Source organism: Schistocerca serialis, chromosome 3, assembly GCF_023864345.2.
Source record: "Schistocerca serialis cubense isolate TAMUIC-IGC-003099 chromosome 3, iqSchSeri2.2, whole genome shotgun sequence".
In the NCBI taxonomy this organism is placed as follows: Eukaryota; Metazoa; Arthropoda; class Insecta; order Orthoptera; family Acrididae; genus Schistocerca; species Schistocerca serialis.
In genome coordinates this window covers 275,360,594-275,373,263 of record NC_064640.1, presented here as the reverse complement: position 1 = coordinate 275,373,263, position 12,670 = coordinate 275,360,594, and the positions used below count along the sequence as shown (strand labels likewise).

At 46.4% G+C, this 12,670-nt stretch overlaps 1 protein-coding gene across 3 annotated transcripts in view; it reads left to right on the top strand.

Annotated features, from left to right (window-relative positions):
* The first annotated feature begins 846 nt into the window (after positions 1 to 846).
* LOC126470053 (trehalase-like) overlaps positions 847 to 12,670 on the top strand; it is a 251,945-nt gene continuing 240,121 nt past the window's right edge. For all 3 annotated transcript variants that reach the window (XM_050097556.1, XM_050097555.1, XM_050097557.1), the window contains exon 1: positions 847 to 952. In XM_050097556.1, the coding sequence (XP_049953513.1) occupies positions 870 to 952 (83 nt within the window). In that variant the 5' untranslated portion in view covers positions 847 to 869. The remainder of the gene's footprint in view (positions 953 to 12,670) is intronic.

The following is a 12,670-nucleotide window of genomic DNA, read 5'->3' as shown; positions in this document are numbered from 1 at the left end:
TCTCAAATGCCTTTGTTTTGATTTTAATTCCAGAGAAGCTTTCACTGTAACTTTTGCATCAGAAGGGGGGAAAACGCGCAGTTTTAGGTTTTTTTTAAATGGATGTATTGGGAATGTGGTTGATTCTGTTACTGTAGTCTGTAACTTGACTACAGCTGTAGAGAATTTCCCGCTCATTGCCTATTCTCTGTGATAGATGCCTTGTCACGTTCAAGAAAGGCTTAAGATACGAGCTGCTTTTGTAGAGATCTTGGCACAGATGAAAATACGCGTCCCAAAATCGACTCCAAAGACTCTTCTATTGTTACAGATTAGAAAAGCAAAGAAACTAACCGATATCGACTATTGTTAATGTACTTTAGTGTGCTAATGGTTGCGTGGAGGTAATTTCGGACATTATAACTGAAATATCAGGATGACAAGAAATAAAGAGATCCGGGAAAGAAGCGTCCCGCTAGCACTACTGACGTGAGATCGAAAGGAAACGATTGCAGCATGTTTTTTTTTAAGGAAGTGACAGTGCGTCGCCTACTATATTGCATCGAGACTCCACTCGGGAGGATTCCGGTCAAGACGCATCTTTTCGGGCAGCGGCGGAGGTTGCGCGATCACGTAGGCACAGGCATAAGGCGTGCGCCGATCTACTAGGCTCAGCTTCGCCGAATTGTGCCTTTCCCCGTTGCGACACCGCGAGATACGTCACGAGGGAGTGTTCGTCTCGCGCACCAATAGGAGCGCGTGACGCTGGAGGCTCGTCCGAGGTAGGCGACCAATGGGAAGGCCGGGCTCCTGACGTAATGCTACGACCCTCAGGCGCTCGAGCGGCTGAGCCAGTTGGGAAGATGCGTGCCTACCGAGAGGTCGTGGTTATGATGCCGCTGGTGCTGCTGCTCCTGCTGCTGCCCCAGCCGCAACCGTCCGTGTCTGCCGAGAATCCGCCACCATGCAACAGGTGAGCACGCACAGCTCCTTACTCTCCGTAGCTTCTCAGGCTGAATTGCTGTAGAAATCTTTGCTGGGTACAGTTTTCAGCCTGCAGGGAGTTGTGCCCTCTGCTTTTTTACAACTAACTTTTGCTATGGTACCCAAGTTCAATGTAAATTGCACATTTACAGTGCAGTAGTTAAAATGTTCTACCATTTTGTAGAACAGCTAGCTTTGAATATAATATTCGTGGCTGCCATAGATATGAAGCAAATTTATTTATTACCAAGATTTGCGTTAAAAGTCGCTCGCATTATCATCTAACTTGATGTCCTATATCTCTGCGGCTTGTGTTCAAAATTATCAGCTTGTTAGCGGTGGACATTCAAAATGTTTAGAAACTGGAATTCGAATTTTTACTCCATATTCTGCAAATGCATAGCCTTGCAGGAACGAAATGAAACAGTTCTATGCTCTTCACTACAGGTAGAAAAATTTTAATGGTCACTTATTTCTCTAATACTAAAAGGTCAGCAAAATTGTGCAAAAATCTGTGATACTGGTCGTTCAGAGTGTGACAGCATCGTTCCATAACCTGTGGTTGCAATATCATATCCATGTATTACTCTGCACAATAGTTCATGCGTCTTATTTCTCATATACTAAAGAAGGTAGTCATTTGACATTTTTTAACGCGTGGCTGAAAAATTGCAATTGACCAGGAGCTTGCAAACAAGTTTCGTTAAACACAGTCTACTACCACGTGCTATAGGTTTTTTTTCGTGTTTTAACCGACGATTATCTCCGTCCTGTTGCGCTGTGCTTTGGACTTGCTGATTATTCCAAACGTCCTCTGTGCTTTGGACTTGTTGATTATTCCAAATGTCTCAAATATTTAGCTATCCACTGACTTCTAAATCGAAATTTCGCATCTGTCCATTTCTGATGTCAGCTGTGTGACTCTCATGAGACTACTAGTTTAAGGGCATCCGAGAAAAGAAAATGAAACTCTTTTAATCAGAAGTGGTCGTGAGTGGTTTCTGCCATCAGTGAATTCGGTGCTGTCTTTTCGCGGTTTGAAGCTGCACTGGCATCGACTCAGCTGTTGCCAAAGTTGTGTTGGCGACGGTACAGTGTACAATTGTCGACCTTGGCTGTCGATCTGCACAATCAGGCGCGATTGTCACTCGGCCGCCCTGCCACTACCTGCCTACTCACTTTTGCCGTCAACTGTCCATCAGCTCCTTTTGAAATTCAAAATTTCCGAGACTTTCTGCTGCTTCTGAAAAGATTCGCCTCTATCACAGTGGCTTTAGCAGCGTTGCTTTATATATTTCGGTAGCTCTTTGCACAGTCCCGTAAACGTTTTTCTGGTTGCAAATCATCGTGCTCATTCTTTTTCTTATCTTACAACTGAACGTTTCGCAAGATTCCTACAGCTGTTGGTATTTACTTCTTTCGCTGTGCTTCTTATTTCACCTACAACTTTCACGCATATTTCATTCACCGCCAAGTCAAAAAGTTCGATTATTTCCATAATTTCTGCGATTCGCTTGCCAGTAGGTTTGCGAGTGCTTTCAATTTTTGCTCTGTTTTCAATATTTTCTTTACAAATGCCAATTACTTTTGAGTCTTCATTTTTTTGTGACGCAGCATGTGTTTATCTGTAGATGGATAGATGTGGTGTTGAATTTCTATTTTATCTTCATTACATTTGCAAAAAAAAGGCTCTGAGCACTATGGGACTTAACTTCTGAGATCATCAGTCCCCTAGAACTTAGAACTACTTAAAGCTAACTAACCTAAGGACATCACAGACATCCATGCCCGAGGCAGAATTCGAACCTGCGACCGTAGCGGTCGTGCGGTTCCAGACTGCAGCGTCTAGAACCACTCGGCCACCCCGGCCGGCTACATTTGCAGATTTTGGATTTTATATTTTACTAATAATTTTCGTTTCCTGTTTTGTAATGATTCCTATTTCAGGTCCGCCCGTGGATTTCATCGTTCGGACAACAAAACGTTACTGTTTTGGCTCAAATGGCTCTGAGCACTATGGGACTCAACTGCTGAGGTCATTAGTCCCCTAGAACTTAGAACTAGTTAAACCTAACTAACCTAAGGACATCACAAACATCCATGCCCGAGGCAGGATTCGAACCTGCGACCGTAGCGGTCTTGCGGTTCCAGACTGCAGCGCCTTTAACCGCACGGCCACTTCGGCCGGCTCGTTACTGTTTTATTTTCCTTTTATATGTATATACATTTCATTACCGACCACTGAAGATTACTTTCCATGGAAGAAAGAAAGACTGCGTTTAACGTCCCGTCGAAATCGAGATCTTAGGGACGGAGCACAATCTCAGGTCGTGTCAAGTATGGCGGGGCAAATCGGCCGTGCCCTTTCAAAGTAACCATCCTGGATTTTGGCTGGAGTGATATAGGGAAATCAGGAAGAACCTAAATCTGGATAGCCGGAGGAGGGTTTGAACCATCGTCCTCCCGAATGCGATTCCAGTGTGCTAACCACTGCGCCACTTCGCTCGGTGATCGTGTTCCATCTCGACATCTTCCGTCGTTGTTTCCAACATTTTCAGCATCTTTTTCTGTTGTATAAGCAGTCTCAGACCAATATAATATCCACGGTGAGGGGAAAACCTAGGCAGCACCCATCGAGTAGCACCGTGCACTAGATATCAATCATTTAAGAGGATCGAACTACAAATGTAGACTGACAACAAAATTAAACGATTAAATCTTCGGAAGTACGTAATTGTCTCCCATTGCAACGCATAAGGTGTAAATTCTGCTCAGAGCTGCTTACAGCCTTCTTCGGCAGTGGAGCAAAAGCGTGGCACCCAGCGACGTCCCCCTCGGGCTCGACGACACTTCAAACAGCAAGGGGTCGACGCGTGCGAAAAAAAGACCGCAGCTCAGAACTTCATGTGAGCTACAAAGTGGATTATTGATGTCATATTGGCAGGAAATTTCACTGCAATTTTGTCCAACGGCACTGCGGGCGTGTCACACGATGAGTAGGACGTCGCAGCCACCATTACCCAGATTTCACCCCTTCATTTGACATCTCCGCGATGAATGTCAGAACCGCGACACACAGCGTTGAAATCACGGAGTCTTTCTATGGGTGGCGAGGAAAACGTTTGATATACACTGACGCTCAGTATCGACACGGAAAAGCCGCAGGGCATGGCAGAGAGCACGTCAATGGTACCATCCCTTTCCCTGGGGCGTCGATTCCCACACAATTCGCGGTCGAAACGATAGTTCGCATTCCGATGAGCAGCTGGAAGATATTCTTGACAACCTTTGACGCTGCTGGCGCTCTCGGACGTTTCAGTCTTTCTCTAAGGACATCGTGGGGTTGCATCCTCACTCAACGTGACCGCACCCCTTTGGGGTGCAGCGCGATCGTATATGTTGCTCTCGTGTACATGATGGAACCACTAGGGACCGTTCAAAACCATTCGGCTGAATTTAAACGTGATCCACAGCAGCAAAGAGTACTTACGCTTTTTCAGCGCTCCTGCTTTACGCCCTCCTGTACTGTGATCACACGGGAATGCAACATTAGCATGTGTGTGAATAAAACAGCAGTGTCCCTCTAAGACCCATACCCCCTGTTCGGGAACACCCTCGGTGACACCAACGAAACTTTGTTGAGCGCGATACAAATGTACCTGTCAGAAGCTTCGACACCAATTCAGCCTAGCGACTGCTCTAGCGCCTTCAGGTAGGCAAACCGCACCCCAATGGAGGTCGAAGGAGTCACCTTACTCTCAGGCGCTGGAGCAGCCGCCGGGTTGATTTGGTGTCGAAATTTCTGAAGGTGAAACTGAGGGTGTTGCCGAACTGGAGGTGGGAAGATTTTAGAGGGAACCTTTGTCGTTTTATTCACACAGAGGGCTTAAAAAGGTGTAAGTCCCATATCCTGCTTCATATCAAGTTTAAATTTCGAATGGTTCTGAACGGTCCTAGCACGTGCATCCTGTACACGAGAGCAAAAATTTCGGCCGCGCTGTACTCCAACGGGGAGCGATCACGTTCACAATGGGGACGTAGCCCCACAACGTTCTTAGAGAAGGATTGAAACGTCCGCAGGTGTCAGCAGTGTCTAAGGCTATCAAGGACTTCTTCCTGTTGCTAATCGCACTGCGAACTGTCGTTTTAGACCGCCAAATGTGTGGTTATCAACGTCCCCCGGTAAGGGGTGGTTAATTTTACGCCCTTTATGCCATCCTCTGAAGCTTTTTCGTGTCGATTATGAGTGGCGGTGTATCTCAAACGCTTTCCTCGGGCACCCATAAGAAAATCTCGTGATTACGACGCTGGGTGTCGCGGTTCTGACCTTCATCGCAGAGATGTCAGAAGAAGGGATGAAATGTGGGTAATAGAGGCTGTGACGACTTTCTCATCATGTGACATGTCCACGTTGTCGTTGGGTAGAGCTGTTGTGAAATTTGGTGCCAATGTGACATCGATAGCCCACCTTACAGCTCATTGGAACTTCCAAGCTGTAGCCTTTTTTTCGCACGTATCGACACCTTGTTGTTTGAAGCGTCGCCGAAGTCGAGGGTGACGTCGCATGGTCCCACACTTTTGCACTATTACAGAGGAAGGTTGTAATAACATTAGAGACAAATTTCAAACTTAGACGCCGTAACAGAAACCAGTTTTGGGATTTCGAAAAAGCGATTCCTTAATTCTGTTCCGCATTGTATATCTTACGCTCAAGTAGGCTATTTGTAAGTAGTCTCATAAGATGAGACACATTTCGTTTCTTTATCTGTTGTCTTACGTGGTATGAAAAAAAGTGAGACGCCGAGCAAATGGCGTACATTTGAACCGTATCACTCAACATCGATAGGTAATATAATATATAATTTTCATGTACCAGAGAAAGCAACTACGGCAGTTTTATATATGTTGCAATTATCGTCTTCGTAAAAAGCTATAAACTAGTTTCAGTTAGTTACATGTTCTAGGGATCATTTACGCGACTTTTAGTTATGTGACACATGAATTATTATACATACTATTTACGGGAATTAATTTTTACCCTCTAATACAAAAAAAACGACGTACCATAATGAAATCGGTAGATATGATCTGCACGTACAGACAAACAAATGATTAAAATCTTAGAAAAACTGGAGGATTTATTCAAGAGAAAGAGCTTCACAAGTTGAGCAATCAATAACGCGTTTCTCTACCTCTGTCCCTCATGCAAGGAGTTATTGCGATTGACATTGATTGATAGAGTTTTTGAATGTCCTCCTGAGGGATATAGGGCCAAATTCTGCCCAATTGCTGCGTTAGATCATCACAATCCCGAGCTGTTTGGAGGACCCTGCCCAAAACGCTTCGAACGATCTCAGTTGGGAAGAGATCAGGCGATCTTGCTGGCCAAGGTAGGATTTGGCAAGCACGAACACAAGTAGTAGAAACTCTCGCTGTGTGCGGGCGGGCAATATTTTGCTGAAATGAAGTCCAGGATGGCTTTTCATTAAGGGAAATAATATGGGGCGTATAAAATTTTTTTTCTACGTATTGCTATGTTGTAAGGGTGCCGCAGATGACAAGCAAAGGGATCCTACTATGAAAAGAAATGGCACCCCACACCATTACTCCTTGTTGTCGGGGCGTATGGCGGGCAACTGTTAGGTTGGTATCCCACCGCTGTCCAGGGCGTCTCCAGACACCTTTTGATCGGATATCGGGGCGTGGAATCTCACTGACTGGAGCAGAACTGTCTCCAGTAATGGGCCCCGCTTCTAAATGTGCCCCGATGACTAGCGAAGACGCTCCAAAGGGAGGTGGGTTACCAACATGATTGTCACCTGCCATACATCCCGACACCCAGGAGTGATGGTCTGGGGTGCCATTTCTTTTCATAGAAGGGCCCCCTTGTTTGTCATCCACACAGCGGTATGTCGACGATATTCTACGCCCCGTTTTGTTGCATTTCATTGCAAAACATCCGAGGCTTACATTTCAGCAAGAAAATGCCCGCCCGCACACGGAGAGAGTTTCTAATGCTTGTTTTGGTTCTTGCCAAACCCTACGTTGGCCACGAAACTCACCGAATCTCTCCCCAGTTGAGAACGTTCAAAGCATTATGGGTAGAGCCCCCCAACAAGTTCAAGATTTTGAAGATCTAACGCGCCAATTGGACAGAGTTTGGTTCGATGTCCCTTAGGGGGTCATCCTACTACTCTCTCAATCAATGCCAAACCGCATAACTGCTTGCAAAAGTGGCAGAGCTGGGCCAAGGTGTTACTGACTTCCTCAATCTGTGGAGCTGTTACTCTTGAATAAATCGTCCAGTTTTTCTGAAATTAAAATCATTTGTTTGTCTTCACATGTAATCATATCTACCGATTTATGTCCCGTTTGGATCATCACTTCGTGGTCCATCCTTTTTTTTCGTCCTAAAGTGTATGTGTGGCTAAATCCTACCCACTTACAGATGAGCTTTAAGATAACGAAAACTAATTTACAGCCGTGATTACTCAGAAGTCCGTTCTTCTGCTGTGTATACGCTATAGATTTCTAAATTAAAAATTCATATTGGAATGACAAGAATGACAATAGGAAACATTTTCAGTGTCAAGTTAACGTCATACAGTTTTTACTGTTGGGGAAGGAAGCGAAGATTTTTGTCGCAGCATAGCGCACCACTTGTCAAGTTAAAGTCAACTTGAATGATGAATAATGAAATTTAAACTTCCTGGCAGATTAAAACTGTGTGCTAGTCCGAGACTCGAACTCGGGACCTTTGCCTTTCGCGGGCAAGTACTCTACCGGCTGAGCTACCCAAACACGACTCATGACCCGTCCTCACAGCTTCAGTTCTGCCAGTACCTCGTCTCCTACCTTCCAAACTTCACAAAAGCTCTTCTGCGAATCTTGCAGAACTAGCCCTCCAGGAAGAAAGAAGTGCTAGTTGTGCAAGGTTCGCAGAAGAGCTTTTGTGAAGTTTGGAAGGTAGGAGACGAGATACGGGCAGAATTGAAGCTATGAGGACGGGTCGTGAGTCGTACTTGGGTAGCTCATCCGGTAGAGCACTTGCCCGCGAAAGGCAAAGATCCCGAGTTCGAGTCTCGGTCCGGGACACAGTTTTAATCTGCCAAGAAGTTTCATATCAGCGCACATTCCGGTGCAGAGTGAAAATCTCATTCTGGAAACACCCCCCAGGCTGTGGCTAAGCCATGTCTCCGCAGTATCCTTTATTCCAGGAGTGCTAGTTCTGCAAGGTTCACAAAAGAGCCTCTGTGAAGTTTGGAAGGCAGGAGACGAGATACTGGCAGAATTGAAGCTGTGAGGATTGGTCGTCAGTCGTGCTTGGATAGCTCAGTCAGTAGAGCACTTGTCCGCGAAAGGCAGAAAGATCCTTAGTTCGAGTCTCGGTCTGGCACACAGTTTTAATCTGCCAGAAAGTTTCGTATCAATGCACACTCGGCTGCAGAGTGAAAATTTTATTCAGTAATGAAATTGGTTTTATGGAATATTGTAATTATCGACATTAGTACTCAGTTTTAATCCCGACTGGTTAGGAACAAGTTTCAAATCAATAGTGCGTGCATCAAGCGTCAATTTTTGCAGGACTTCCTGCATTTCACTACACATATCTGGCTTTGCAACTTCCCCGCGTACGACAGCATCATTTGTGAATACCCTCACGTAACTCTTAACGTTATCGGTTCTTATAACACTGCCTTTCGATACCCCATAGTTTTCATTACATATGACAGTTTCTCACCGTAAAGAACTAAGCACTGAGTTCTATCTACAAGTAAGTCCTCAATACGATATATATAAGTCTGATATACCCTGAGAGCTTATCTCTCTTGACAAGACGCTAGTCCGAAAGTAAATCGTACGCCCTCAGGAACTTACGACGAGCAATATCAACTCGGATGCTCTTTCCTAATGGCTTCTGGATCTCATAGAATAACAGAGCGAGTTGAGTTTCACAAGAATGCTTTTTGCAGAGCCCATGTTGATTTTCTCAGGATAGGGTATTTTAATTTTCCATGTTCTAGGGGCTTCGCATCGTACTTCTGAACAATACGGGTACTGCAATATCGTATCGCATTCCTCTGTACTGGTGCAAGGGGTTGGTGGTGTGGGGGGAAGGGGAGGAGGGGGTGCAACCCTTCGAACAGCAAGATAATCGATACATCCGGAAGAAAGGCTATAGCTTGGAAGTTCCAGTGAGCTGTAAGGTGGGTTACTGATGTTACATTGGCACCAAATTTCACAATAGCTCTGCCCAACGACAACGTAGACATGTCACATCATGAGAAAGTCGTCACAGCCCCTATTACCCACATTTCATTGCTTCTTCTGACATCTCTACGATGAAAGTCAGAACCGCGACACCCAGCGTTGAAATCACGCGGTTTTCTTATGAGTGACCGAGGAAAACGTTTGAGATACACCGCCGGTCAGAATCGACACGAAAAGGCTTTAGGGGGTAGCATGAAGGGAGTCAATGAAACCATCCCTTTCCCTGGGGCGTTGACACCAACACATTTCGCAGTCAAAAACGACTGTTCGCAGTTCGATGAGCAACAGAAGGATGTTCTTGATAACCTTTGACACTGCTGACAACCCTCGGACGTTTCAACTCTTCTCTAAGGGAATTGTGGGACCATAACACCACTGAACGTTACTGAACGCCTTTGGAGTACAACTGGACCGAAATCTTTGCTCTCGCGGACAGGATGGAGTCGCTAGGAACCGTTCCAAACCATTCGACGAAATATGAACGTGATCCGAAGCAGCAAATGGTACTCATGCTTTTTCAACCCTCCTGTTTTCCACCCTCCTGCGGCGTGATCACACTGGAGTGCAACATTAACACGTGTGTGAATTAAACAGCTTATGGTCCCTCTAAGACCCTATCCCCACCTCGGCAACACTCTCAATTCCACTCAGACACCATTTTTTGATCACGTTCGAAACGTACCTTCAGATAATTCTACGCCACATTAACCTGGCGGCTACTCCAGCGCCTGAGGTTTAGGTAACCCCTTCGACACCAGATGGGTGGGGTTTGCCTTCCTTAAGGCACTAGAGCAGCCGCCAGGCAGAACTGGCTTCGAAGTTCCTAACACATACGAGGGTTGTTTGGAAAGTAAGGAACGAACAGTCGCGAAGTGGAAACCACAGTGAAAATCAAAACTGTTGTCTTTGCACATTTAGCTACACCTTCGAGGTACTTCTCTACATTGCTCCCGCTCCGACTTAGACATTTGTCGGAGCGTTATACCAAATTTCCAACACAATCGTCATAGAAGGCAGCCGCCTGTGCTTTCCGATAATTCTCTTCGCTGGTCTATAGCGCATAGCCTGCGTCCAAGTGTTGCCTTCGTATCCAGCGTTTCATGTGAACAGAGATGACACTCAGGATAAGCCACTTAGGGCTGTGTTGTGAGTGATCGAACACTTCCCATCGAAACCGGTGCAGGAGTGTCTTCACTGCCCCTGCAGAGTGCGGCTGAGAATTGCCATGAAGAAGGAAGTGCGTGGCAGTTGTGTTAGGTGGGGGAGGGGGGGAGGAGAGCGGGGGGGGAGGGAGGGGGGAGAGAGCGGGGGGGCGGGGGAGGGGGTGCTAGAGGGCCTTTTTGCCGTTTTGTTCATTCACATGTTCATGTTGCTTCCCTCCTCCCCCCCCTCTTTATCAAGGCACAGGAGGGCTGAAAAAGCATAAACAACATTTGCTGCCCAGAATCAGGTTTAAATTTCGGCGAATGATTTTTAACGGCCCATACTGGTTCCGTGTACCAGAGCAAATGTTGCGGTCGCACTGCACTCCAAAGGGTTCAGATCACGTTCAACAGGGTTGCAGCCCGACAATATCCATAGAGTAGGATTGAAAGGTCCAGGGGGAGGTATCCGTGTCGAGCGTTGTCAAGAATGTCTTCCTGTTGCACGTCGTGCTGTGGACTGTCGTTTCCGACCGCTGAAATGCTTGGAAATCAATGAGCCAAGGGAAGGTGTGGTTCCACTGACGTCCTTCATGCCATCCCCTAAGGCTTTTCCGAATTTCTTCTGAACGGCGATCTGTCTGAAATGTTTTCCTCCTCAAGTCATAAGAAAACCGATACAAGGGTTGTTCGGAAAGTAAAGAACGATCGGTCACGAAATGAAAACCACAGTGAAAATAAAAACTATTTTCTTTGCACATTTAGCTACACCTTCCAGTTACTTCTCTACATAGTCACCGCTTCGACTTAGACATGTGTTGAAGCGTTATACCAAATTTACAACACCATCGTCATAGTAGGCAGCCGCCTGTGCTTTCCGATAATTCTCTATGCTGGTCTATAGCGCGTAGCCTGCGTCCAAATGTTGTCTTCGTATCCAACGTTTCATGTGAACAGAGATGACACTCAGGACGAGCCAATTAAGGCTGTGTTGTGAGTTATCGAACACTTCCCATCGAAAAGGGTGCAGGCGTCTTCACTGCCCCTGCAGTGTGCGGCTGAGAATTGCCGTGAGGAAGGAAGTGCGTGGCAGTTGTGTTAGGTGGGCTGCATTCAATAAGGCGTAGCCTCTCAGCGGGCCCTCCTACTTGGCGGGAGATATTGTTGTTCTAGGCACCTTTACTCGCTCACAGTGCGCTCACAACTGAAAAGAGCGTCTTGATGCGATCGACGGGCATACTAGAGACACTGCCCAAAACATCTGCGAAAAGCCTAATCGGATTTTCAAAGTGGTTTCCATTTCGCGACCGATCGTTCCTTACTTTCCCAATAGCCCTCGTACATTTCTATCGTGCTCAACGATGTTTCGTAGATGTCACAGAGGGTGTTGACAAATGTGTGGGGCGGCGGGGGGGGGGGGGGGGGGGGGGAGCGTGGGGGGGGGGGTGGCGGGAGAGGGTGCTAGAGGGCCTTTTTGCCGTTTTGTTCATTCACATGTTCATGTTGCTTCCCTCCTCCCTCACCCATATTTATCAAGACACAGGAGGGCTGAAAAAGCATAAACACCATTTGCTGTCCAGGATCACGTTTAAATTTCGACGAATGATTTTTAACGGTCCATAGTGGTTCTACTCCGTGTATCAGAGCAAATGTTGCGGTCGCACTGCACTCCAAAGGGTTCAGATCACGTTCAAGAGGGTTTGCAGCCCAACGATATCCACAGAGTAGGATTGAAAGGTCCAGGGAGTGGCAGCAGTGTCGAGCGTTGTCAAGAATGTCTTTCCGTTTCGCGTCGCACTGTGAATTGTCGTTTTCGACCGCGAAATGCTTGGAAATCAATGAGCTAAGGGAAGGTGTGGTTCCACTGACGTCCTTCATGCCATCCCCTAAGGCTTTTCCGAGTTTATTCTGAACCGCGATCTGTCTGAAACCTTTTCCTCCTCCAGTCATATGAAGACCGCGTGATTTCAACGCTGGATGTCTCGGTTCTGACCTCCGTCGCATAGGTGCCAAAACAAGAGGTGAAATGTGGGTAAGAGGGACTGGTACGACCTTCTCATCGTGTGAAACATCCGCAGTGGCACATTTGCAGTAAAATTTGGTGCCAATGTGACATTATTAACCCACCTTACAGTTCACATGAACTTCTGGGCTGTGGCTTTTTTTCCGCATGTGTCGACACCGTGCTGTTTGAAGCGTCGCCAAGCCCGATGGTGACGTCACAGGGCGCCACGCTCTTGCACTATTCATAAGAGGGTTATAGGCAACTTTGAGTCAAATTTCAAAGTTCTGCG